We start from the raw sequence: 27,259 nt of genomic DNA, 5'->3' as shown, positions 1-27,259 counted from the left end.
CAAATGAATAGAGTACAGAAAATTAACCCTTTTTATTGATGCATTGCAATTGTTCTACATTTTTACCATATTATGTAGAAAATACTTAAAATACAAGCTACTTTGTAAAACCAAAGACAAACATTGAATCCAAAGATAAACTATGTTTTCACAATGGACCCTTTTCCCATATAGTTAGTATTAAATTTTTAAATATCTATTTCTTTTGTTAAAATGATTTTTACATACCCCCTAAGTACATCAGCAATACAAACATAGATCAGTAATTGTCAGAAACTACCTGTATCTAGCGGCTTGTAAAAAGGAAGAGCACAACCATAAAAGAAAGTTAAATTTTACACAGTAACTAGCATATCAAATACATTTAATAAAGTAGGAATTCCATTGCAATATCAAGGATTCAAGCAGAAATACTAACATTACATATAATGTACTGCTACATGTAGTGAGATAGATATATTTCAAGCCGAATCTGAAATCACACATTATATAAAGTTTAGCAACAAACAACCATGTGGACATGCGGCACCATTCAGAAGTTTAAATAAAAAAGAAAGCAGGGCTGTGCCAATCCTGTCATTTAGAAGCAATTTAGTTACATGTACTAAAAGAGATTGCTGAGTCAGAGGTAAATTACTGCATCCCATCAACTAGGTGCTAAGCAGGAAAGCTTCAGGAAGTCTCCTCTGCAGGGGCTATCACAGCTGTGAATGCACGTCAGGTAATAGGAGCAACTCTAATTTAATAGTTTGTGAATCACACAAATGAGTCTAGATGGGACCATGGTTATAAAAATTCAAAAAGTGAACCCCAAACTTCATCTATGGTGGGCAACTTTAAAAAAAAAAAAAAAAGGAAAAAAAAGAGAGGAGTTAAAGAGGACTTTAATTTCTATCCAGAGATAGCACTTTGCTTAACAAAATCTGCGTAACAGCTCTGACAATGAGGACACTCGATTCTTTAACCTGTTTTGAAAGAACCTGGATACGCATGGGAAGAAGGGATGTATCTCCTTAGAGCAGACTAGAATATACTTAAATTGGGCAACACACACAGGGGCCAGACTTAGATCTGCCACACTGGTGAAGCCAGTGCCGAGATGAAAACCTGGCCCTGCTGGGGTGGGTTTTTTTGCTGGCTTACTTTATGCTGTGTATCGCAGAGCAATTTCAGGGTAACCAGACTTGTTTCAAATGGAGTATGTTTCATCTTATCTACCTGGTTTCCACCTTGTCCCCTTGTTCCAACAGTTTTGGAAACTTGGACAGTAGAAGGCATGATACCAGGCTTTGTGAATATATTTGGCTGGGTTTATATGTAATAGGGACTCTAAAGATAGATAGGCATTTTAGTCTCACTCTGCTTCAGGGGGCTGGGGGGCGGGGAGTTTTTCTCCAACTTATTAGCACATTTTGCTAGAGGTCTTCATTTTCCTGAAACCCAGGAATTGGAGCTTTTTTGCCTTTTGATGGAAAGGCACAACTCTGTACCCAAGAGGTATCTCAAGGCGAAGTACTGAATACAAGCAATGTAATACGGGAAAAAAATAAGAAAAGTGCTTACAGCAACAAATAGCATCATTTACACCAATGATGTGAAATATCAAGATTGGTTGGTTACCCTCACATTTACAGAAGTGTTCTGACTAAAAATACACTGAACAACATGTCACTAATGCTACCGTCCAGTTCCAAAGTCCTTGCTCCCTCTAATGAAAGAGATGCCAAACCTTTAACGGTTCCTCAATTTCAGGTTCAGTCCAAACTTTCTCCTATGAATAATGTGGAATTTAAGAAAAGAATTTTGCACTTCTTGTCAGACACCAGTCAGAGAACTAGCCTATTTTCCACTTGGACGGAACATAAACTGGGATTCAAGGTTACCAAAACCTTTTATTGCTGCAGTAATACTACTGCTCAAGCCAGTTTATTATCCTTTTGGACAAGATATTTATCTACATACTGAGGTTGAGAAGTAATTCCTAGTACAGGGGAACCAAGAAAGCAAAGTGTAGTTTAAAAACTGCACTGATTATCCAAACTGAGTATTTCCTCTGAACACTAACTGGTGCTACAACTGACAAACCTTCCCAACAACTCCACATTAGCAGTAGCATTATTAAACTTTTTAATGGTATTATGTGCTTTACAGCAGGCTCTCTTTGGTATAAATATTCTATCACCGAGCTAGCAATATTTTACAAGAAATGTCTGCTATTAACGTGGGGGAAGGTAACACCATACTAATCTAATAAAAAGTGATTGCACATATTTAATCACTTCTGCAATATTAGACTAAACATTCCAATGCATTCCCAGCACTACCCTATTCGAAATGCACTGACAGACATCTAACAGTACATGTGCCATTTCAAGGAAAAGCTTTAAGGAAACATCACTTCACTCCAAACAAAAAGGTAGCTTTTTATGATAGCATTAAAACTGAGAACAATGCACCTATGCAACATACTGCTCTTCTTGCTGTGATAAGCTTAGTGAATTGCTTCAATTCGACGGGGGCTTGCTGGTCCCTCATAAGGCAAGCTCACTGTAAACTCTATTCACACTACATCATCATTTAAGGCACTACAATAAGGGGACACACCAAACAACTCTTCATCACACATACCTGTGCAAAACAAATCAGAAGGTATCCTTTTCTCTCATGAAGCTATACTCCTCTCTCAGTGCTACAGTGATGAGCTCTAACCATTGCATTATATCACATACATTCCAACATGTATCAATTCATTTTGGTTTAAATACAAAGAATACATCAATTCCATCCCCAGGAACGTTTAAGAATTAGACAAACACTAAGTACAGAGTTCAAGTATAATCACTACACATTTTGATTACAAAGACAGAACATTTGGGGTTAGCAGGAAGTTTTGCTTGTTATATTTTTCTAATCAATATGTACATATTTCATTTTATGTAAAATATTAAAACACCACCAATACAAAACTTCTAAAATAGTTTTAAATTCAGTAATAAACTTTAAAATCTGGATTTTTTTTCTTTTTTTTCATTTTTTGCAATTCCTACATGCACGTACTGTATACAAGTCTTAATAAGAGCGCTTTAAAGTAGCTGTTGACATATCCAGGAGGATACGCTCACAGGAGTATAAAAAGCTGTACACATCAATACAGTGATGTTTCATTGTATTTCAATTGTTCAACTCCCTCCTAAATTAATCATGTGAGGAAAAAATATTAAGGAAAAAAGAACAAAGAAAAGCCCTGTGCTTTTGTGAAGGAATCCAGCTATTCATTCTCAACTGAAGACTACAGCATTCTGGCAAAGCTGTTGAGTTCTGTTACACAGTGAGATCTTGAAAATAGTTTGAAAAACTTAAAAGAATTCTGCAATGATAAAAATTCAGCTGTGGTGTGGAGACACAGAATTTTCAAGAAAACAAAACAGATTTCAGGGTTTACACGGACTCCTGAATATCTGTTACTAGCACAAGGCAGCTGCCTCTACCAGTCCTTAAACAAAGCAGAGAAGTAAACAAAAACCTTGACAGTAACATATAAAGAGATGTAATGGCTTTTGCAGAACCAGCAATTTGTTAGAGAGAAAGTGAAATAGAAAACAAATGTTAAAATACTAAACTTGATTTTAAAACTGCCCTAGCAATGTTCTGAGATAAATATGCATTATATTTTTAGTGGCAATACGGAGTTGTGCAAGCTGCTAAAATATAACCTGCTAGTCTTTTCGTTTAAATTAAGCTAGTTAAAAAAAAATCATCAGGATTTTTCAAGACACTGATTTTCTTTCCCCTTTTGATTAGCATAACAGAATAATTTTAAATAAATGGGAACATGAACTTTTTAAAAGCATCTATAAAAAGTAAGTAAAATCTTAAAAACTTAATTAACGACCCTCATACTGGTAACAAATCATGCTGCTCAGTTAGTGACTGAACTCACCAGAGACACTTCTGAACAACATACAACCAGATCAGGGAGAAACAAACACCAGGCAGTCATCACCAGGTAAAGGTTCACCTGAAATCCTTCTCCAAAGTCTCCGGCCTATTGCAGGACAGTGCTCTACTATGATCTACAAGTACGAGTACTGGTTGATCTTTGTAGGGCTCAGCGGATATCCAGTGTAAATAGCAGATCCTCTGGAAGCACCAATATAGGACTGGGGAGCAAACTGGTGTTGGTACTGGGCAGGTGGAACATTTGCAGAGGTCAGCAGACTTGGACCAACACTCACAGGGACCTGGTGGACAAGCGTGCTAGGGTGGGCAGTGTACGTGGTGTGCCGTGAAGAGCCCTGAGGGGAGAAGAGATGGGCGATGGACGTGGTGGAGCCCAGTGTTGCAGCAGTGGTCGGAGCATAAGTGTACATATGTGGCTGGCTGGACAGATGTGCATTTGCTGTCGCTGCTGCCAGGTGGGGGTGCACTGGGCTGCTGTGCTGAAACGTGTAGGGAGCCTGAGAAATAGTTGATGTGAGGGGTGCCACATAAGCTTGCTGCCTACGTGGGACTGCATTTCCACTTCTCTCCTGTGAGGCCAGCACTGTTGTTTGCTGGTTCTGCAAGGTGAAAAAGTAAATAAAGTTAGTAGGTATCCTCAGTATAAAGCGCAGTGGAGAGGAGGTGAGCGAGGAAGGGTTCAGTCAGAGCCTCCCGATCAACACCTGTGTTCTAGTTGCAGGACTGATTGGCACTTCTGTCAGATCCTCCCTTCCATGAAGTCAAGACACCTGCAGCTCTGTGATACCCTCAAGTAAATTCAAGAAGGGTTACTGTAGTTCCACTGAGTCAAAGATTACTCTCCCTCCACGATGGGCTACACCTAGGATTCCACGATGCACAGGCAGGTCCTGAACACAATGCTTACCTGGCTGAGATTGAGAGGCTGCACACCATTCGTCACCACGCGATGCGATCGGTACCCAGTAGGCGTTATACAGCATCCTGATGACTGCCCACTCACGGAGGCCACTGGCTTGGTCTTACTGGTGCTGCTCAGGATGCCTGAAAGATTTCAACAGAATAGTCCGTTCTTCCCTCTCACACCCCAGCACTGTGATAACCAGCTTAGGTAACTGAAGAACACACAGAAACTATTTCCATGACAGAGCTGTTTCTTCAACTACAATTTAAAATCTGATTGAACAAGAAATCAATAGGGAATTTTTACAGATCTTTGTAAATGCAGCCTAACACATATATGAAAGGTAAATGTACCAGTGAATCTGAAAACAGACCAAGGTTCATGATCTCAGAACAGCAGCTGTGAAACCTGAAGCTGCTGAAAACCTAATGCAGATAAGCCCAAACTGTTAGGGATAAGACAGCATCTGAGCGATGACAAAGATTACTGAGCAGAGCAACCTGTGAGAGCACAACCTACCTGAAGCCTGGGTAGCTACAATGCAGTCATTAAGCTGTGTTTTCAATGGTGGCACAATGATAGTCCGAGAGCTGGAGCTATCAGCTGCTCCTCTGCTAGGCAGCTCCAGGACACCACCCGTACTCCTGAGAGAGGAAAGTGGGTCTGTGGCATAGGGGCTGTTCAGGGAGGAGTCGGAATCGGGGGAGTCATTAACAGTAACGTAGCTGATGACATTGGATCTCTGCTTCATGCCCAAACTGCAGAAAAAAAACAGAAACATTCTAGTTTTTCCCACAAGACATACGGAGATCTCCCCCTCTGGGATCTCACAGCCTCCTACTTGATGGATGAGATGCTAGTTAATAGAAAAACAAACACCACAGTGGACAGGATATAGAATTCCCTGTCTTACGCAGTGTTTCTTAGTCTAGCCAGGGCTCTGAATATAGTGTTCTCCAATCTCCCTGATGCCTGGGCTGAATTCAGGACAAACCAGTACAGGCTTCCTAAATGAACTTCCTACCTGGCAGGTTTGTATTTGCTGTCCTCTTCCTCATCAGTGTCGCTGCGAATGGTGATGACACTGACAGGGGGGCTTGGAGTGTCTGGGATCACAATGGGCTGGTGCTGCTCCTGCACTGGGACGAGCACATTGGAGGAGGAGGAGGTGGAGCGCAGAGGACTGCTCCCAATGAGCGAGTAAACTTGGGAGGGCACAGTCTCTAGAGCTGAGCTGGGCCTGAAGAAAATCAAGGCAGTATTCAGCTACAGGTCAGCAGTCTGGGACACACAGCATCAGCAACATTAAGAACAACCAGGCTCCAGAGCACACAGACAAAAATAAACATCTTGAAACACACAAGGAGAACATTTGTGCAGACTCCTTCATAGAACTAAACTCATACACATCCCAGAAGGGACCCATGCAGCCAGTGATGCTCTGAGCAGAACTGATTCATCTGGCACTGCCAGAAACCTGCCACCCCCTGTTAGTCAGACTTCAGTTCTGTAACTTGTACTGCTATGGCACCAACACGCCCTGAATGTGTAAAACCTCCCTGTGACCAGTAAAGCACTTGGTCAGTCACACTCCTGATTCAGCTCACTTACTTGGTTGAGTTTGGTGCTGGCTGTTTGTTCTTCTTTGCTGGAACATTGCTGCTTTGCTGCTGCCTCACAACGTGAGCAACACCAACATTCAGGGGTTGTGTTGTAGCTAAAGTCACATGGTTGGTCAGTAGCGATGGCTGTTGCATGAGAGCACTGTACTGATTTCCATGGGAATGTGCATTCCTGGGGCAGGAGGGGGAAAAAAAAAAAAAAGAGAGACACCAAGACCCCATGACTACACTGCAGGCACTGCAAGCTGCACCCAGCTGCATTAAGCTGCTGCATGGTTCTGAAGGGGAGAGAGAAATTCTGTGCACTGCAGATGGTACTGCAATGGCTCACATTTCCATTAGGCACAGAATCCACCCCTGAGTAATCCCTACCTCCAGTCAGCTAACTGCTGGCTGCCGCCAATCGTCTCTGGAATCACAGCTGTTGGCTGAACAGAGTTGTGCAGAGCAACCCCTGGGAGCTGCTGCCAAGTGGAAGGAAGCAATATCTGCTGGGTTCCCCCAGGCCAGGCCTGCTGCAAAACAGCAAAAAGATAAACAGATTCACTAGATTTCAGTTCCTACAGATGGGGAGAAAGAGACTTGTTCCAAGCAATAAATTCACTCGTGTAGATTGTTAACTTGCAGAGATAAAGGCACATCACTGCACTTCCTCAAACAGCCGCAGCCCAGCAAGAGAACATCAAAACCAGAGAAACAAGCTTCCCCAAACACTTTGCTAACTTTTTGTGTCATAGATGTCACCCGGGGAAGAGGGTGGTGTTAATATTGTACTGCAGAAAGAGTGCCTGCAAAAGGGGAGACAAAATCAGCCCACATGTCAGAGGCACCAGAGTGTTTGGGAATGTTTTTCATGTAACTTTATGCACATTGCTTTGCTGAAGCATTCCAAAATATGAGGTCAATTTAGTCCTTTCTGCTTTTCTGGCTTACAGGGCTCACATCGAGATAGCTGAGACAGTGTTATTATTACAGAAATTCACTCTACCTCAATTAAATCACTGAAGGAGAAAATGTAATCAGTACATTAAGAAAAAGTGCACTGAGAGACGTGTTTGGTTACACAGGAGATATGTAAAACTATTTTTAATTAATTAACTTTTCTCTTCAAATTAATGAAATGTAGCATTTTCTGCAAAAAAATAAAGTTCTGCAGTACAATATTTCTATGATTTTGAACACATATGGCTCTCTTTCTTGCAGTTTAAATTGCAAAACCATAAACACCCACTGTCTTAAAATATTTCTGCAAGTAACAGATCCACTTATTACAAATACTGGTTCCAAACAAGAGGCCTTCAAAGCAGAGAACTGCTAAAACCTCTGCCAACATAAGCAGAATAATAATAATAAATAAATAAGAGAAATATGTTAAAAGTCACACCATGCGTCTTTCCAAAAGCCAACACCTGCACAAGACAAAGCAGAGAGTTTAATACAGCAAGATCTAAATTCCCAACGAGAGGCAGAAACCGGGCCTTCCAAGCGACGAACTGTTTTGACAGAGGAAGGACAAAAATACGCAAAGCTTAGCAAATGGCTAATGCAAACTCAGGGGAAGCAGCAGGGGAGAAGTGTCGGAAGCACTAAAGGTGAGCAAATTCACGCCAAAGGCTCCCAGAATCCAAATAGAAATAGTAAGTTCTCCATAGAACAAAATGTTGTTATATAAACTCAGAATCCAGGCACATCGTTTAGAGACAGCTGGCTCTGATCTCCCGTTGCTGCACAGGGGAGCTGAATGTCAGATCCACTGCACATGCACAGCAGAACAGATCTAATTTGCCTGTTGAATCAAAAGCCCAAATACACTTTTGAAAACATCACTAATAACTCACTTGTGTCCCAAGCTCTGCTACAGTCACCCTTGCCGTTTTCAGAGCCTAAACTGCAGCCTTTCAGCAATCAAAATTCAAGAGGAGGAAAGGAGATACATCCTTGGGTCTTTTTAGCTTGGAGTTGTGACCCAGGAGAACCCATTCTCCTGCCTTCCCATCCTCAGAAATAGGGAGGGGTTAACTTGGTTCAGAAGAACTCAGATGAATGGGTTTTAATCTCATCCTCATACGGGTATGGCTCGAGCAAATTCCACTTCAGGAGAGGTTTCCATCTTGGAAGAAAATGACACTCAAACTACCACTTTAAAGCCACAAGAAACAAAATGGTTCACATAAGAAATGGAATGTGCTTTGAAAGACATGTGAGGATACCAGTACTTAAGAGCACTGCAATGTTTTCATAAGCTTCACTGATCTGATTCTGGAGTTTTACAATGACTTCTTTGTGGCACTTGCAAAGTTGTTCTGAGGCATGCACCAGATGAATACAGAAGAAGACAATTTTGAAAACATACACTTTTAAAAGATGTGTTTATTCCCATCCCCCATCCTTTTAATTGTTCAAATGATAACTAGCCTGACAGCTAACTATTGTCATTTTAGAAACTAGAGCTCACCTTTAATTTCAACCAAGAAATAAAGTAAGAACTGAAAGTATCTGTGAAGAACAGTATCTTTATCTGGATGAAGCAAGCTACCTGTGATTGGCTATAAATAACAAAAGGCCAGAAAATTATTGTCAATGTTCAACAGAGGTTAAGAGAAATCAACTGCTAAAGCAATAAACTAAAGAATTTGCTATTATTAGAGATTTAGCCTCTGCTTAACGACCTGAAACATTTCTACATGCAAAGAAGCTTTACAAGTGTTTAAAACAAAATATGTAGCTAACTTGCCAAGTAGTTCAAATTCTGGCCATCCAGGTACCTGTAGCAGAGTCAAGCTAGAGGCCGATTCCTTTGTATTCAATAATCAAAAGGCAAAGATAGGATAGTAAGCAAAGAACAAGAACAATTATAACTCTTCTATAGTCTAGCTTAGAAGAGTTTTATAATACTAGGCTAGTAAAAAGTAATAGTCAATGGATCTGGATTCTTTACAGAGCCACACTAAACATCAGAGTCAGACAGTGCTTCAGCAATGTTGGGGAGGAAAACAACAAGACATTAAGATGTAGCAAGAACACAGCCACAAGATGGCACATGCTTCCATGCCCTCTGCAAGTCTAAGTTAAAACAAAAACTCAGTTAGTGAACACAATCAAGGGAGGCAATTACCAGTACTGCAGCCGTCTGTTCTACTAGCGCTGGCCGGCCGGCTGCGCAGTTCAGAGTAAAGGGGACCGCATACTGCGGCGTGATGGTGGCTACTTGAGGATGAAGAGTTGCTACCATTAGTGGTGTACAGCTTCCCTGAAACGTAGATCAGGCAGTGAGTGAAACAAACGTACTGAGGCAGGTAAGTGGGTTCAGCAATAGGGCCAGAAAAGGTTTCACCACACTGGCATTTTATGGTGCTTCAGTAGATTCCAGAATTGTAATGGATGCAATGAAACCAACACTCTGACCCTCTGGGCATGTTCCTCTAAGCAATCACATATCCCTGAGGGGAACACAGGGAACAGGGAATTTGGAAACACAGTCTTTCCAATGGCACAGTTAAAAAAAATAAAAACAAGCTAGTGTTCAAGTATTACGGTACTTTACTCAGAATGGGTTCCAGAGAGGAAGTTACACTGTCTCTCATATATGCTGTACAAAGTCGTAACACAACCAGTCCCGAGCAGGACACAGCATTTAATACTGTACCTCGAATTCAGGTACAGTACTCTTGGAAAGAGATAAACTAAGGGATTTAACAAAAGGCGCCATAGGTCTTTTGTATCATTAAAGAGCAAGGTTATATGTGATGAAACTACCAAGACACGTATTAATCCATAAATATCTAACTAAAAACTAGATTCTTAGTGTACAGTCTGAACTTTCAGGAAAAGCAGGGTTTAGTTCCGGTGGGCCTCCTTCAAGTGTATTCTGCTTTTTGGATTATGTCACCTGTACAATTTTCCTAAACAAAACAGAGATCACCAAATGCCACCAAAATTATTTGGACTAAACAAACTACAATTACTCCTCTACAAGTAGGTCAGTAAGTACAATATACTTCCTGGATAGTAAATTAACAAAGTATGTTAATGCCAGCAGGAATTAAGGTTATGCAAACAAAAGTGTGCTTAATTTTAAAGGCAATTACAATTTTTCAGTGTATAAAACTTGCTAATCATGGGGCACTCACTATATATTAAAACGATATTCTTTTTTGGAAATAAAAGTAGTTTGAGTTTATGGCACAATACAAATGTTTAGAATACCAATTTTTAGCATTACTTAAGACTTTTGATATTGCATATTGTTTACACTGCAAACAGCAGAGAAATAAGTATGTTGTTGCCACCCATTTATTCACACTAACAATGCAACTAATCGAGAAGGATGCAAAAATAATTTTACTGATTTAAAGATGAGATTATAACATGAACAATCTGTGTTGCCACTTCTGTTTACTGAGATCTCACTTCTCACAGAACTGATTTAATTTCTTACAAAATTTGCTATCTTATTTTTAAAGGGTAGGCAAAAATGTATACTGTTACCTATAAGGCAACCTACACCTGTGCAAAAATACAGCCTGATTTTAACAGCTGGAAATTACATATTTATTCCCTTTATAAAATCAAACTCCTATATAAGGGATGCACATGATATCAAATAGATTAGACTCTCAATATCCCAGGAAAAAAAAAAAAAAAAAAAAGAGAAAACACTGTCTTAGACCTGATCTGCATTTAACCTTTGAGAGCGTTCTGAGAACCGCTCTGCACTCGCCCCCAGCACCAGAGGGGTAGTCAGGTTCTCCTGGATGGTGGTAGGGATTGCAGTTAACCCTGTGGGGTTTCTTGTTTGTTTATTGTCCCCCCCTCCCTTTTTTTTTTTTAAATATACCTGTGTAAGAACTCCAGACTGGATCTGCAGTGGCTGTGCTGCAGGTGCTTGTGGTACAATTGGGACAGCATTCTCCATCCTTACTGGGAACCCAGAATGCTTTGTAGTTGCCTGAAGTCCGGCTGTTAGGGACAAGAACAAATCACAGTTAAGCTGCTTTATTATTCTTCCCCCCCCCCCCCCCCCCATCAAATTCCTACCAGGTAATCAGGAAGGACAGAGGACAAGGTCAGATGAAGAAAAAGAAAAGCTGTTCCCTTTGACAAAAGCTCACTAATAAAACACCAGCTGGAGCAAATATATCTGCAGTCCTGAAATGCTGAAGTGCAATGATGGACAACCAGTCCTCAAAAGCTTGGCTATGTTCAGGTCTGCAGTCTTGTTTTCAGATACAAGCCATCCACACTCAGACATCTAATACTATGTTGCTTGAGGCTAAGTACTAACCTTACACTATCAGTTCCTGTTTTGCATATAGCTCTCCATACTAACACAATCCAGGTATATATGTAAATAACAGAACTTTCCTGGATTAATACAGCTGCGCTTGTGCTACCTTTATTATTTGCAATCTGCGATTGTTTATTACTTGCTAGCAAACTACATGATTGCATCCCTGCTTGTGAACTGAGACTTAAAGAGCAGATATTCACTCTTGACATTCAAAATATAGCACACACTTTCTTGTTTTCAGATAGGTCTGGCTCCTCTGTTCGTTGCTTTCTGAGGAATGCTGTTGTGTTCAGTTTGGGGGGAAAAACTGGTTGAGCAACTGGATGAACACTGCAACCTAGGCAGGCAAGATACTGTCATCTGTTCAAGCATGACGTGGAAGAAAACCAAATTGTCTACACACGTCTGACCTGATTTTGCACCCACATCTGATGCAAGAGCACAGCATAACAGAGAGTGGTCTGCTGTAGTTCTCAATTTAGTCCAAGTCACAACATCTCATTTTTATCAAATTGAAACTACAGTTCCAAAGAGTTTTTCTACTTACTTTGAAAAGCAGGGGGACAGACAATGAATGTTTGCTGAAATGGGTCAGTCTGTGTGCAGATCTGGGTGGTTCCAGGCTGCAAGGAAACACTCTGTTGTGCCACTCCTGCAACTGGTGCTGCAGATGATGGATACAGAGCAGACTGATAGTTTAGCAGCGAGACGTCCGAGTTTGCCAGGGAAAGAGTAGCAGCAGCAGCAGTAGAATTGGAAGCCAACACACTGGCCTAGAAAACAAAAATATACAGATTTCTACTCAGAGGTGACACTCATACTTGTTACAAAACAAACAACAGAAACTATCAGGACTATACTGTGAACCAAGCACCAGGAAAAGGTTGCAGGTAAAAAGCAAAAGACAACTTGGGAGAAAAAACATGAACTGCATCAACTTTATTTATGCTACTGAACTGACAGGCCAATATGATTAGGTGAAGAAAAGAGACTGCCCTGGCCTGAGTTTCGGAAAGTTAAAATTTAAGAGAAACTACAAATTCTGGAGAGCAATTTAAATAAAAAGCTTCACTAGCTGAGGCAACAACATGCTATGTATAACTGCAGAAGTCTGTAATAGGCTGCAACTTGTACCCATTTCCTAAGAGAACTAACTACATTGAATACAGCTGTTAAATGAAAAGTTTAAAAGCCATCACAATGTTTGTAGAGTTGAACACAAAATCTTTCATGTAGCAATAATACTTGGCCAACCAGGTTGTATCAACATGATTCTATCAGTAGATAGAATTATATATACTAATAGTATACATACAATTAGTATAGGGCCAAATTTTGTTCAGCTGTGTAAGCCTCAATGTAAAATAACTAATTTCACCTGAGTTATTTTGCTGAACAGAATGTGGCCTGAAGGCTCAAAATAAGACTGCTCCATTTCTTAGATTACTATAACACAGCTAAAGGATGATATACCTACCTGATTGTGTACTGTATTGAGCTGGTTGTTAAAGCTCATTGTTAGATTTGTGCTTGTATTAGGAGCAACATGCGTTGTGAATGGGCTCTTAATCTGATTCACTGTATCGTACATATTAACTCTACGTTTGCAGATCTCCATATTCTGAAAGCAGGATTTCACACTGAAACAGAACAACAGAAGGGAAATATCAGAAATGTATTAACATTACACACAATGTACCTCAACAGAGACATGTCAGGTTTCTAACTATGCATATGTGCCTTTAGGGTTCCCCCCACCCCAAAAGAACGTCCTAGAGCTAGCAATAAAAGTGTACATTTCTGTGAGGTAAGTCCTGGTTAAGCATCCTGCTGACTCTCACAAATTGGTGAAACATGAAAAAGCAGCTTATGAACAGTTGTTTCCTTGTAAATGCCTTCGCAATTTTCATATTAGCCAGAAACTGCAGAAAACAGCACTGGCAGAAAGTAGAAATGTGCTATTTGTGTTTCTAATAAATCTTCCTGAAACAAAACATGAAACTTGAGGAAGCTTACTGATTGCTGTGTGGGAAATCCAGTAGATGTGTCATTGTAACAAATGGATGGTTCAAAGTCTTCAGCGGAGTAATTCTCTTATCTGCATCAATTGTCAACATTTTCTTCAACAAATCAATATATTCCCTTCGGTCAGCCTTCTCTGCCAACATGTCTGTCCCTTCTAAGTCTGTAGACATATTCACCTTGAAAACAAAATGAAGAGCAGTTAATGCAAATATCAAATCCATTGCTGCTGAAGAATTGCATAATTTCACATCACACAGAGATCTTTATTTTCTCTCTTAGCCAGTTTAATTTAGGTACTACAATGATAACTCACACAACTTTTCCCTTGCCCATGTCTAATACAAGGAAGTGAAGCTTATACATGGAATTCTCACCTCAGTATGAAGTTGGTGCATTCAACAGGTATCAACCAAATCTCATTTTTCACTGCCTGGCAGATATGTCCTCTTTACTTCTGTGCAGAGGGGTACAAAAGGCTAGCAAATCAGAATGGCAAGAATCTACATCTGCACAGATGTAAAGTGATGATAAGAGCTACAACAGCAATGGAAAATTGAAACCAATGTATTTAAGGTTCAATGCCTCATGATATTATAATGTATCCAGATATTCCTTCATTTTACCTCTGAAAATAGAATGAAAAAGAACAACTATCTGTAGGGCCTATTAACATGTTCCCGAGGTTTCCAAAGTCTAGTAAAAGGCCTAGTCCTATAAATACATCTGCAGGTGCATAGCTTTCCTACTACTGTACTGGAAGTAGACTACTTCTAATGGTACAGGTTAAGTACATTTGTTGCATCTACCAGATTAAGGCCTAAGAAAGAAAAAGAAATCTTTAATAGCTTCTTAATTAACGTTTTGATAGTCTTTAACACAACAACTTCTGAGGCAAATCTGAACCATGGCAAACCTATGCCAGTGTTCTTAACAGCATGGGAAAGTGGACTGCTCAGGCACATGGATCACCTTTTTAGAGACCCCAATATTTTCATGTGTGTACTTGAAATGATAGTTATCTGTGTGTTAAGAGTTTTCTCCACACACCTGCGCCATATCATCCAAACAATTGAATATATATTTCCGAGCTTCTTTTGATTTTATTCCCGTCTCCAACTCATGTTCCTCTGGAGTCTACAAAATAAAGCATTTGTTAATATAAACGGAGATATCCTGTATTGAAATAAGGATAAAGAAAAAGCAACAAGAAGAGTTGAGACAGGTACTCTTCTGGTTGCTTTAAAACAAATAATTTGCTAGCGGGCCAAACCAAAACAGCTATGGGTTCTCATTTCCTAAACTGGGAAGATCATTCACTGCAAAGCTGAGACACTATCAAAGTTGAATTAACAACTAGATCAGTGGAGCACTTTAAGACTTCCTTGAGTAGTGCCAAAAGAACCGGAGGGGCATTAAGGAGCATCTGAGGAGTCAAATTTAAAGTATTTTTGATTTTGGAAGAGGAAAGGCTATAAATGTGTTTTGAAATCTTCTTTTACAAAGGAGAAAGGCAAAATTACCTTCATTTTGTAGGTCTGCTTTAAAGACAAAAAACAAATGCATATCTGATTCTTTCCTGTCTTCTGCCAGTATACAAATAGATTTCTGTTAAACTAACACTGTCATGAAATACTTTCTGTTTTACTCTTCTCATTGTCAGGAGAAGACAACAAGATGACATACTTCACCAAGACTGAGCAGGCCACAATAAGCAACCATTATCTCAATTACTTTAACACCCACTCTTTGCTGGTGCTATCACTCACAGCTGCTATTGTTAGATAAGCACTAGGAGGTCTGTACAGTTTCTGAAGGGAAATACACAAATCAGCTATATTTGAACAGCATTTAGAAGCCAATCTTTAATCGGAAACTTTTCAGAGTACACTAAAACTAGGTGTGACTTTATATCAAGTCCTCAATGAACAAAACAGAGTTAAGAGTTAAAAAGACATACAAACCTTTAGCCTCCACAGTGGATATCCCAAATTTGGGTCTCTGTTAAAAAACCTGCTTGTTTTCGTTCCTGCACTGAGGAGATACTCTGCTGGAAGGCCTTGAGTTTGTGAAATATAACGAATCTAGAAAAGAAAATGAAGAGTATAAAGGCTCCCAGTATTCTGGACCAATAGTTAATGGAGTAGTTATCAGCCAGGTTTGTTCACAATGAACAGGAAACAGCCTGTAAATACAGAATGTCCAGATAACTGAAACTGAAAACTGCAAAATTAAAGGGACTATTCCAAGTATTTTTAAGGACACAACCTTTTCTATCTTGTTATCTGCAGAAATTTTAGATATTTAATGAATCTGTCTTATTTTATGGATTTTTTTTGGCCTAAATATATGTGAACAGACTGTTTATAAGCTTCTGAGACATGGGTAAAGCACTGGGTAAAACTGGTGGTGTTTCATATCAGAAATTTAAAGAGTATACATTTTGAGAGAAAATACTGCAGAAGTTACCACATATGTATATATGCTTAAAGGCAAAAGTATCCAAGCAACACTACTGTGACTGGCTACATACACTTCAGGCACGTGATTTGAGAAGAATGTTATGGCAGAGCTCTCGCTGACTAAGAAAGCAAGACCAAATCTCTAGCACAATCTGACCCTTACATCCTCAAAAGCCTTAATATATTTTATTTTACAAGTAACAAAAAAAAAAATTAAGAATTATAGAAAATGCACCTGAGTAGCAGCAATGGTATCAATAAGACACTGGTAAAGAGCTAACAGCAAAAAAACAGCAAAAGTAAAAATGGGTACTTAAAGGGAAAGAAAACTGCAAGTTATGAAAAAAATCACTAATAAGCATTCTCAAATATTCCAAATGTTGCCTGGATTGCTAATGCTATTTCCTCTTAAGATGCACAGTGAGAAATGTGACATTGCTTTTGTTATGACCTTCCCCCTGCAAAAGTCTATTTAGAAGTTTAAGAAAAAAAGGTGATAATCCTCTTATAAAAATGAGGATTGGAAATAGGGCGAAGGTAACTAGGCTATGTCCAAATTATTATATATAGTTCCTTTAATGTATCTCATTTCTTGTTTGCAAAACTCTCCCTCTCCCACTGTTCTCAAGCAGCTGAACATTGCAGGGCACTAAGTTGGTTGGTATAGCTTGTGATCCATTTGTATTTGTTGATTCTGTTTTCATTTATGCCACCAAGGAGCTGAAGTGTCTTCAGGTTAGTATTTTTCATATTTATACATCAGTTCAATTAAGAGTTCTGATGTTTTTCTGAGACATAATTCATGCTTTATGGCCAAAGGTTGTTTAAAAAAAAAAAAAAAACCGTAAATCCCATCCCAGCACATGAATTGCATTGCTGGGGAGATCCCTTCAAAAGTTCTGCCTGGGCTTTCATTTGCTGCTGCAGAATCTCAGAAAATAAGCAAGCAAGCCATCCCTATTTTTCAGGGGCAATTCAGATATCGAAATCAACCACATGAAGTCATACCTCCTGTGGCCTTGCAAAGGACTGCAAAATCCTGTATATTAAGCAATGGAAAAAAAGCCTCCTCCCCACCCACCTACATGCCCAGATAAGGTTCTCAGAATTACACAAAACTCACTATGCAAGGAAACCACCATGCTGTACCTCGGTTATTTTCTAACTCATTCTGCTCATTGAGGTACCAGTGTGTTTTTCATTTGGAAATTCACAGTGCTGGGAAGATACAACTGAAGTTTTCAAAAAATAAATTGAGAAAGGTCGCTTTATCACATAAGGAAAAGTATACCAAGCATTGTCGCAAGGCATCACCATAAAAACCACAATGGAAACGTTACTCTCAAAAAAACTCCTTATATAGATTTTTTGTCCTTTTATAGGCAACTGACTAGTCCAGGTAATAAGGCTAAGTATCCATGGCAAGAAATAATTAGTTAAAGATGCCTTTTCAGACTCTTATTCCTGTATTTCAGAGACAGCTTGGGGCCAACATTTGCATAAAAATGAGGGCATTGGTAGCTATTAACAGGATAGGAATGAGAGGCCTGCTTTGTCTCTATGTGGAAAAACTGCCCTCGTGGTGAAATTACAGAGGGCTTTTCAAGCCAGGACACACGCCTCACTTCTGTTTTGACAGGAAGTATTTCAACAGCTTTTTGGGTTTGGGAGGCAGGGGGATTAACTGTAAATTAACTATATATTGTATAAGTACATTAAACTCAAGCAAAAACACATAGAATTCTGTGCTCTCCTGCACAATGACAGAAACAGGCGATGGGAATATCACAGATTGAAAATGAGTTTAAGATAACAGACAACAGTGATCTATATCAGATGAAATTTGAAGTAGGACACTTTGGGTTCAGAGGGTCTGGACACAGATCACTCTGGTTTCACCAGAATACCCCCACATCCACCATGCACTCTCACCTGATCATACTCAGATGCTCCTGGGTACAGAGGCCAGCCTAGAAACAGCTCAGCTATCACACAGCCTAGTGACCACATGTCAATAGCTTCACAGAAAGGTAAACCCAGTATGATTTCAGGAGCCCTGTAAAAAAAAAAAAAAAAAAAAAGTGAAAACTTTGGCTCAGATATCATGTAGCTCATTGTTATAAATTACTCTAGATAATGCTTTTCCTTCCTTCCTCCAAGCACAAGTAAATTCATGTGAAACTAAGTGACTCCCTTTAAAGCAGAAGACGTTTCCTCAAGTGTCCTAACAGATCCCAACCCTTTTTTCCACTTAGCAGCATGGGCTGTTTTTGCTTTATTGCCACAGTGGCCTCCAACTCCCAGGTGGGAATGAGTCCAAGCTGGCCTTTATGCAACTGTGATATAAGATTACTCCTTTACTAGCTGGTTTAATTACACAGGACAGAGTATTTATGGCTCCAGGTTCCCCTGAGACAGCATACAACCTAACAGAATTTGGAAGAAAAGCTCTGACAGGAACGCTCAGACTTCTCTCTGAAGAAGGACTCATTAGCCCAGGTAACCAGCTACAGAAGGCTGCCTGCTTTCATGTGGAAAGAACTGCATCTGCAAAGCCGGAAAAAGCAGCTCTTCAGAGAGCTGCTCAGTTTCTATCAACTGGTTTTTATACAGGGTTTGTTTGGAGAGTTTCGTGTTTAAAACAGATGAAGAGAACACAGCTGGAGATTGTGACTGCTTTGCAAGGTTGTGTTACAGGTTTCTGTGCACTCAACCACACCTAATGCAAAATCTACCTGTCTGGCCTAGCCCTTAGCAGAGCCTGCTGGGAAAAGAAAAACCCTTAAACTTCAGGATTTACTTCTGCAACAGTTTGAAATTGCAGGGAAATTTCTGTCTGGTATTGACTCATAACACAAAAGGATGTTTTAGTACAACTCTTCACCTCACACACCACAGCTCTGAAACAAACTGATGCAGTTCTGTCAGGCTAAATTCTACCCGTATATTTGCATACGGCACAAAACTCAAACACAGCAAGAATCATGTGAGCTGGTTTGGGAGTTTACTCTGGAAAGCACAGGAAACATTAAAACCTTGATTTTCTTCATGCATAAGTAGCATCTGTGCAAAAGACGACAAAAAAGTCCTAAACTCCAGGCTATCTTGTTTTCTGGACATGGGTAGCACGCCCTAGGGCTTGTGTGCCATTTCTTGTGTTACACTGAATGTATCTCTGTTGTTAAAAAAAGGCTCTGAAACCAGTTCTGATCTTTCTACAGAATTCTGAAAACAGGACTTGCATAATGTACAGGTGTCAATAGCCCACACTCACTTCCATCTACCGTTCAACCTGAATATACCTCCCAATTGTTTGTACGTAGCAAGAAATGACTCCAATTAATCACCCTTTGTGCTGTGGTGATACAGACACAGCTTTTGTTTTAGGTGACTGTGCACAATTACAATTAGCCAGTCTCCAAAACAGATGTACTCGTCCCAGTTGCCCATGGTCAGTGCATCTGAAAATGTGCAAGATCTACCAAAAAAAAAAAAAAAAGATATCTCAACAACATGATTGCTGCAATGCAATCACATCTACTCTCTATTGTCAAGCTTTCATGCAAGTAGCTTTTTTATTATGTCAGAGCCCCACAAGAACAGAGTCATGGCAGTCTTTTATTCCGATTACTGAAGGAAGACTTTAGCCATGTCATTCTCACACTTTCTCCATTAACTGTCATGGTCTCATTTACCCACCTGCTCTACTTGCCATTGATCAGTTTCTACTTTCTCGACTGTCTATTCCCAGCACTGGAAAGCTTGGGAATAACTTCAGATATGTGATAATATAAAATGATTATGCAAATATGATAAATATTTGCTATTTGAATGCCAATTCTCCAGTTCAACATTTATATTTTAAAGAACTATGTCAGAATATGTCAAACTTTCTATAAGCTAATGGGTGCGAACAAGAGGAATCTATTTCTGCAGCACTTGGGTCTTCACAAGCAGAGTGAGTACAATGTAGATATTCACAAAGGCTTATTAGAACCCCATGTGCCATTAATCTATTATGCATTATCAAATGAACTGCACTGATCCTCTTGCTTATCCTACTTATTGAGAAATTTCCAAATCAGATAGTGCCCAAACCCATCATATGATGAACACTACATGCATGAATTTTCTCCTTTTGGACTGGCAAACATAAGTTAAAATGCAAGTGGCTGTGGAATAAGCAGAGCATACTAATCCTTCACAACTGCATGAAAAAAGTCCCACTGATTCCAATGGAAAGAGAGATTAGTGTCAACAGAGGCTGGATGTGATAGCTCATTAGTCTTTAACTATATACTTGAACAGACTCATGTATTCTGAAACCTCAATATCAAAATGATAGTAATTTGAATTCTGTGCATTGAACTCCCTGGAACTTAACTAAATGAACTTCTCACAAGCCACCTGATTTCATTTTGAGTCCAAGACAGGGTTGGTAAACTAGAATCTCTCTCATCTCTTATTTTACACTGCTATCATTAGCAGCCTTATGAGGTGGGAGTTGAAACGAGACAACAAGCCGAGGTCACTTTCATAGCTGGGCTGTCAAAGATTAAAGTGATCTTCACTATCTCAAGCTCTTTGAAATAGAAATCAACAACATTCTTTCTTTGCATATGTGCCTGCCAAATTCTGACTTCCAAGGTTAGCAAGTGTGCCCAGGCAGTCTCAGGGGAGAGTGGATTCACAGCAGTAGCGGAAAAATTCTGAAACTTACTTTCAACCTTTCAAAACATACTATGTTTATGTATGGGTCTCTAGCCCTCCTCCTTTTGAAGAATGATAGTAATATGAGGCTTGTACAACAGCAGCTAGCAATGCAGTGAATAATTTGTGATCACTGTTCAAAGCTGGATTAGGAAGTAGAGAAAGTTAGATTTGGCAGCATGCACTGCTGCTTCCCAAGCCAACATTAACTGGGACAGAAATAGAGCACATAGCCCAAAGCAGAAGTGAGGAAGAGATCCTACCGCACACTACATGCTCCCTCAACACTTAGTGCCACCTTCTTGTGGCCTGAATTGTTCAGTCCTTGAGCTCAGTACCTTCAGTCACTAGGCACCTCTAAACTGACCCACAGGAAACACCAGGAGATGGGGATCTGAGTAAGGCTCATGTAATAGCTGTACTTACATATAACATAGGACACAAATAAAGCTCTCTCTCTGAACAGCAGGGAGATCAGTCTTCCTGGGGAATTTCATTTCTGCAAGATGTCCACTTCCTTCTATTGTTTATCCTCCCCTGGGAGAGCAAAAGTATCCATACTCTTCCGCACCTGATGTAGCAGGCATATAGTCTACATTTCAAGTCAAAAATTACTGCTATTAGATCTCAGCACTGCAATAGAAACTAGTCACCCCATAGAAGCGTTACTGCCAAAATTAGTCTACCTTTAGTCCATACCAGGCCTCAGAGCTAAAGGATTCTTCATGGGCACTTTTGCTCACAGTTTAAGTCACCCATGTCATAGCAGTAACACTGCCATCCTTGACCAGGATTCTGCACAGGCAGCAGTAACGCCTGTGGAGAGACTACTCAGTCTTGGCCTTAACACTTCTGCAGAGAAGTTAGTGTAACAACTGTAGATCTTGCCCTAACAAACCCAACACTACATCCCACCTGGAAACATGGCTCCAGCAGTGTCATCAAAGCAGATGCAAGCTGTCCAACCGCCAGGAGGGCCATTAGGAACTGGAGTGCTCTTCTGGCCTCCCCTCACCTGGATGGCAGCAGCCACAAAAGATGGTAGCTGCTTCCCATGCTGTCACTACAGATAGTACACGATGGCCCAAAGCCTCACATCTGCATTTTTGTTGTGACATGTGAGTAGAGCTGCTAAGAATTAAGTGGTAAGAGGCAGAAGCACTTCAAAACTAGGCTGCAACATGAAAGATTTCTACTAGTTCAGGGCCAGAAGCACCAAGTAGTTCAGTCAAAACTCTCTGAGTGCATATAGAATCCAACTGAGTCAGTGAATTGAAGACTGTATAGCACAGCACCCCCCATTTTGTCATCACATAGTTCAAGCCCAAGCTAAACAGCAGCACATTTAACTGTCGGTTGAGAAATACGCACTTTAAAGCAATGGCTCCTAAATATATAGAGGTTGCATTTTTTCCCTCTAAACCTGTTCTGAGCTGAAAATCTCATTCAAACTAAGAGTGTTTTGGTGATCTACAGCACTGAGCATAATTAGTAAAGGACTGTTTATTCTTTCAGGGTACACATATCAGAATATACATCTTAGAGCATCTGAGTTTGGCTGTTTTAGATTTCACTACATGGGACACAGCTGGAGACAGAGGTTAACAGGGTTTTCGAACCAAAAAGAACTGAGCACAGAACAAGGGAAGTTTATTTTTAATAGCTGACAGTGAACCAAATCAAGAATTGGTCTATACTGTTTTGTTAAACACAGTGTTGAAACAATTTCAACCTTAGATCCCACCTGAAAACTAATTTAATGTAAATATGCTTAAAGCAATCCAGGTCTCCCACAATAAGTTGCTTTCTACACCATCTCCGCAAGTTCCTGGAATATGGATTTTAGTAATCACCACCATTAAAACTAATTACATAACATTCTAAATATTAGATTTCCACATCACAGCATTCTTCAACTTCAGTTGAGCAGGCAGTCTTAAATGCCCTCTAATCTTAGGTTATTTGCCTTTCTAGCAGTGTTGGTCACCCCTTGTTAGGGAGGAGGAAGTGGCTTTGAGTTCAGTTCAGCACATGCAGCTGAAGCAGGCAGCTTCCTTCCCAGCAGCCCCTTTAAGATACTTATCAACCCTTGCTACTTTCGCATCAGTCAAATCTCTTTTTTTCTGTGATATCAGAAACTGGGAAGCACTATATGCCTCCCCAAACTGCTTTGCCCACATCTGCTGCAAGTCCCATAGACCAGATTCTTGATCACTGGCCATCTCTTTCAGTGTAAAAACAGCAACAAAATTAATAATGCATTTAGACAGCAAACACTTGAACAGAGCCATGGTGCATAAAAGACAACTGCAGTTAAAAACCCCAAAAAGTTTAGACTGGAGAAGATCAGTCCTCACAAGCTGGGAGAAGATCATTAGGATTAAGAAAAGGGTACATCACATGAAAGAAGCTACACAGTAAGCTGGTACTGTCAGATGGAGTAGGAAACAAATCAAAGAGCAAGGATACAGGGAGTATGAAGAACAAACAGAACAAGCCTGCAACAAGCCAGGGCTTTAAACCAAGACTAGGAGGATGGGAAAGACATCAAATAGGGCAGAGACACAGGGTGGGGTGGAGTGTCTCGAGTCCTCTCTCCCGTCCCAGCTGGAAGGACTAGATACTAGTTAAGTTTTGTGTCGAGCAAACTCACATTCCACTGAAAGCAATCCCTAAAACACAGCACAGGCTTTTTCATGTCCCTCTGTTGCCAGAAGTTCTCTCTGTGTCCATTTATTGAAGTCTACTTCTACTTATATTGAAATATAAACTATTAACAGAACCAAGTTGGAGGAATAATTGAAAGAAAAAGCACAGCTTTCTTTAGCTATAAAGCCTCTGAGTTTTAACAACAGTTTGCCCATAATAAAGGATTTTTCTTTTTAATTCTTAAATGGGAGTAGGGCTGAAGCCATTTCTACCTTTTGCTAAAGGAAGCACAGATCTAGCTCATAACCATCTTAAAACTACTGGTCTCATGAAAGCATGATTTATCAAGTATTGATACAGGAAGCTTTGTGTTTGTGAAGTAGGCTCAGACCCAGGTACTCTTTACTAAATGTGAGCAGAATAAAAAGGACAAAAAGAAATTGGCATCCCTTTGACTTCTATTTCTTCTAAATGACTATGGCTAATGGAGTAGCTTCAGATTGTGACAAACAAGCCAATGTTTACTACTTACTAGTAGCATACTACTTTCCTGGATTGCTTTGAACGCACTCATCATAAACTAGGGGCAGGTAAATCAACTTATTGCACTAACCTGGAGTAAGGGGAAGGTATTGGACTGGATATTATGTCACATCTGCAAAGCAGAAGTTCTATTTATTTACATACAAATTTCAGAAGAAATCTCCATGTGGAAAGGAAACATGCGGGATGCTGGGTAGGCTGATCACTTCCTCCCCGCCACCCCCCTGCCTGGAATTAGACTTTAAGGCAAAAGAGTTAAGTGGTATTTGTAAATGTGATCCCCCAGCATCCCATTAGGATCAGCTTAACTCTGACAGTATGGCATATAAAAGCAAGTATTGTGTCAGTACTTACCTGTAATAGCGTGACTGCAAGTAAGTGGAGCACACTGCTTTAGATACGTGGCTGGCTGAACCAAAGTCTATCACCTTCACTCTGTACGGCTGGCGTGCAGGATCCACCAACATGATGTTTTCTGGTTTCAAATCAGCATGTATCAGACCTAAGCTCTTTAGCTTCATCAAGGCAGTAGCCACTTGCTGCAGAATTGGCCGGATGTATTTCAGAGGCAATGGGCTGAATTTATTTTGCTTTAAAAAATCATATAAGTTCTGTTCTAGCATCTCAAATACAAGGCATGTATGATTCTTGTGTTGAAAGCATTCATAGGAGCGAACAAAGTTATATTCATCAGCATTCTCACTGCTCAAGCGAGAGAGGATGCTCACTTCTATCTGGCCCTGTCTAGCATAGGAAGGATGGTTCTTCAAGATTTTGATGGCTACAATCTCCTTCGTGCTACGTTTCCAGCATTTTGCCACCTGCCCAAACGTCCCTCGGCCCAGGAATTCCAAGACCTCGTAGCTGTTTGTCATAGAGCACAGGATCTCATGCTGGACCAGTTGATAATCCCCTTCACCACTGGAACTGCTGCTCTTTGTGGTTACCGTGGCGGTCGTGGCCGCAGCACCCACCGCAGGTCTGTTTTGCAGCATGAGAGGTGGATGTTCCTCAATTATCTGCACACTACCGTTGCTGTCAACCTCTTCACTTTTCCTTTTTAATCCACATTTTTGGTATGGTTCCAGTAAAGAAACGTTGTTCCTATGTGTTAGGGTTTGGCTGTTCTGGAAGGATGCTGTTGCACTGCTGCCGGTGCTATCTGCTGCTGTAACCACAATGTGCTCGACCGAAGAAGCGGGGAGAAGGAGGTTCTGATCGTAAGCAGGGATGCTGAAACTGGCTACCTGATGAGAGGAGCTTGCTTGCCCTTGAGCTGCTGGGAGGTTTTTGCTGTGGGTATAATACTTGTCACTACTGCTCTGTCCTGAAACATCCCAGACAGAGGGCTCCACTTTCAGTTTCTTGGCACTGCAAAAGGCACTCGAGGATACTGACGGAGGGGAGAACACCTGCAGCTGTGAGGCCATACCTGCAAAGGGAGAAGAGGACTCATTAGGATCACTTAGTGGCAGCAGGCTGTGATGGAACAAGATCTTCTGTCTGCACAAGAACCAGAACAACAAGTATTTTCCTAAGCACCCTAGCCTATGAACTTCACCACATGGTGCGTACCACCTAGGAAGATAATCTTTTGAACAGCTGTTCCTAAGGGCATCCACAGAGTGAGGCTGTCCTGTAAAATTACTGTATTTTATGTCACTGCCTATAGTGAGAGGAGCAGACAGCTCTTTACCCAGCTTCCTAAAGGCTAGGGAAATCTCAGGTAAAATGGGAAAACAGGCCTGGAAGAATGGAAGAGGTAGTGTGAAAGTAGGAAAATGCTATATTTTTTCCAGGTCTGTTTTCCTCTCAACTGTCAAAGCAGAGTCAGGGGGAAACGCAGAACAGACAAGCAAAGCTCCTAAGGAGGAAGCGCTCCGGGGCGCGCTCTGCCCGGAGGCAGAGCCCCACACGCCGCCAGCGCCCCTGCGCCGAAGCGCCGCGGGAAGGCCCGGTCGCCCCGGCAGAGACGACGGCCCGCAGCCCGCCCGGCACCCGGGGCCGGCACCGGGGCCGGCAGCGAGGCGGCGCGGGCCAGGCCCGGCCTCGCCGCGGAGGACGCGGGCACGGGCGGCGGCGGCGCGGCTCCCCATCGCCCCCCGCCCCAGGGCCCCCCGCGCACTCACCGCCGGTGGGGGGTTCTCAGCCGCGGGCCGGACCTGCCTGGGGGACACACGGGGGTGCGGGGCCCCGCAGCGGGCGCATCATAGCCCCGCCGCGGCCGCCGGCCCGGCCCGCTCGGCCCGCGCACGCCGGGGGGAGCCCCCAGGCCGCTCCGCCGCCGCCGCCGCCAGGCTCCGACGCGCCCTCACGGCCCGGCCGGGCTCCCCCCGCTGCGCGCCGCCGCCGCCGCCCGGGCCCGAGTGCCCCGCGGCCCCGCCGCGGCCCCGCTGCGCTCCCGCCGCGCCGCGCCGCGCCGCTCGCGCCAGACTGAGGCAGCCGAGCGCCGAGCGCGGCGAGCCGGGCCGAGCGCCGAGCCAAGCGCCGAGCCCGCCCACGTGACCGCGCGCGCCGCCGCCGTGGCACGCGCCGAGGCGGAAGGGGCTGAGGCCGAGGGAGGCGCCTGATCCTCTGAGGAACTTGAGCTCATCTATGAAACTACCTATTTCTTCTTAATGCAGCCTGCTCCTGAGTCAAAATAATAATACAGGGAAGTTTCCTGGTTTTCTCTCAGTAACTTACAGTATTACAAAACAGCCTTTACTAATATTCGTACCAAAGTCTCAAAACCTTAACGACTTCACGTCTACTTTTACACGAACAGCAATGCAACAAACGTGAACTTGCAGCTTTAACGAGCATAAAGAATTAAGCCTAGTAGTTTGCATCCAGACAGAGATAAAGACTAGTGGAGGGGAAAGAACAAGCAGTGGAAAATCGAAAGATCTCCGTCTCACAATCTCTGTGTGTTCTAGTTAGACTGTTAGAGGGCAGATAGGGACCCAGGTGAAAGAGGAGGAGACTGCATACTAGTCTTCAGCAAAAGCTGCTGTATATCATCATCTGAGGCCTTTCAGGGCTGTTGGGAACCCAGTCTTGCCACTCTGGAGCATTCTTTAATGGATCACAGAGATCCAAGGCTCAAACAGTGATG

The 27,259-nt window shown here is 41.6% G+C and overlaps 1 protein-coding gene across 5 annotated transcripts; it reads right to left on the bottom strand.

Annotated features, from left to right (window-relative positions):
• Positions 1-8: 8 nt before the first annotated feature.
• HIPK1 (homeodomain interacting protein kinase 1) lies at positions 9-26,382 on the bottom strand. 5 transcript variants are annotated; one of them, XR_010886350.1, is made up of 17 exons: positions 26,292-26,382; positions 24,517-25,594; positions 18,193-18,316; positions 15,763-15,882; positions 14,849-14,935; positions 13,793-13,977; positions 13,254-13,416; positions 12,324-12,549; positions 11,324-11,445; positions 9,602-9,736; positions 6,859-7,001; positions 6,476-6,658; positions 5,889-6,104; positions 5,384-5,622; positions 4,868-5,004; positions 4,665-4,748; positions 4,525-4,559 (listed from the first exon to the last, which is right to left on the bottom strand). XR_010886350.1 is itself a non-coding variant. In XM_067310801.1 (16 exons), exons 2-16 carry the CDS (start codon positions 25,590-25,592, stop codon positions 4,074-4,076), a joined length of 3,642 nt encoding a protein of 1,213 aa, XP_067166902.1. In that variant the 5' UTR covers positions 25,593-25,594; positions 26,292-26,382; the 3' UTR covers positions 9-4,073. The 5 variants fall into 5 exon arrangements, 4 of the variants coding, with proteins under 4 accessions (XP_067166902.1, XP_067166903.1, XP_067166904.1 ...); XM_067310801.1 differs by lacking the exon at positions 4,665-4,748 and having other exon boundaries at positions 9-4,559; XM_067310802.1 differs by lacking the exon at positions 4,665-4,748 and having other exon boundaries at positions 9-4,559; positions 6,859-6,998.
• Between the last annotated feature and the right edge of the window lie 877 nt (positions 26,383-27,259).

Source organism: Apteryx mantelli, chromosome 25 (genome assembly GCF_036417845.1).
Source record: "Apteryx mantelli isolate bAptMan1 chromosome 25, bAptMan1.hap1, whole genome shotgun sequence".
NCBI lineage: Eukaryota > Metazoa > Chordata > Aves > Apterygiformes > Apterygidae > Apteryx > Apteryx mantelli.
Note: the sequence above shows the minus strand (reverse complement) of the source record. Positions and strands in the feature narration are given on the sequence as shown.

Coding starts and splice junctions, on each gene's coding strand:
- HIPK1 (XM_067310801.1), bottom strand. CDS start 25,592: ATGGCCTCACAGCTGCAGGTGTTCTCCCCTCCGTCAGTATCCTCGAGT. Junction 12,550..13,253: donor TCAATACAGTACACAATCAG/GTAGGTATATCA, acceptor TTTGTTTTCTAG/GCCAGTGTGTTGGCTTCCAA. Junction 11,446..12,323: donor CTGTCCCCCTGCTTTTCAAA/GTAAGTAGAAAA, acceptor TGTCCCTAACAG/CCGGACTTCAGGCAACTACA.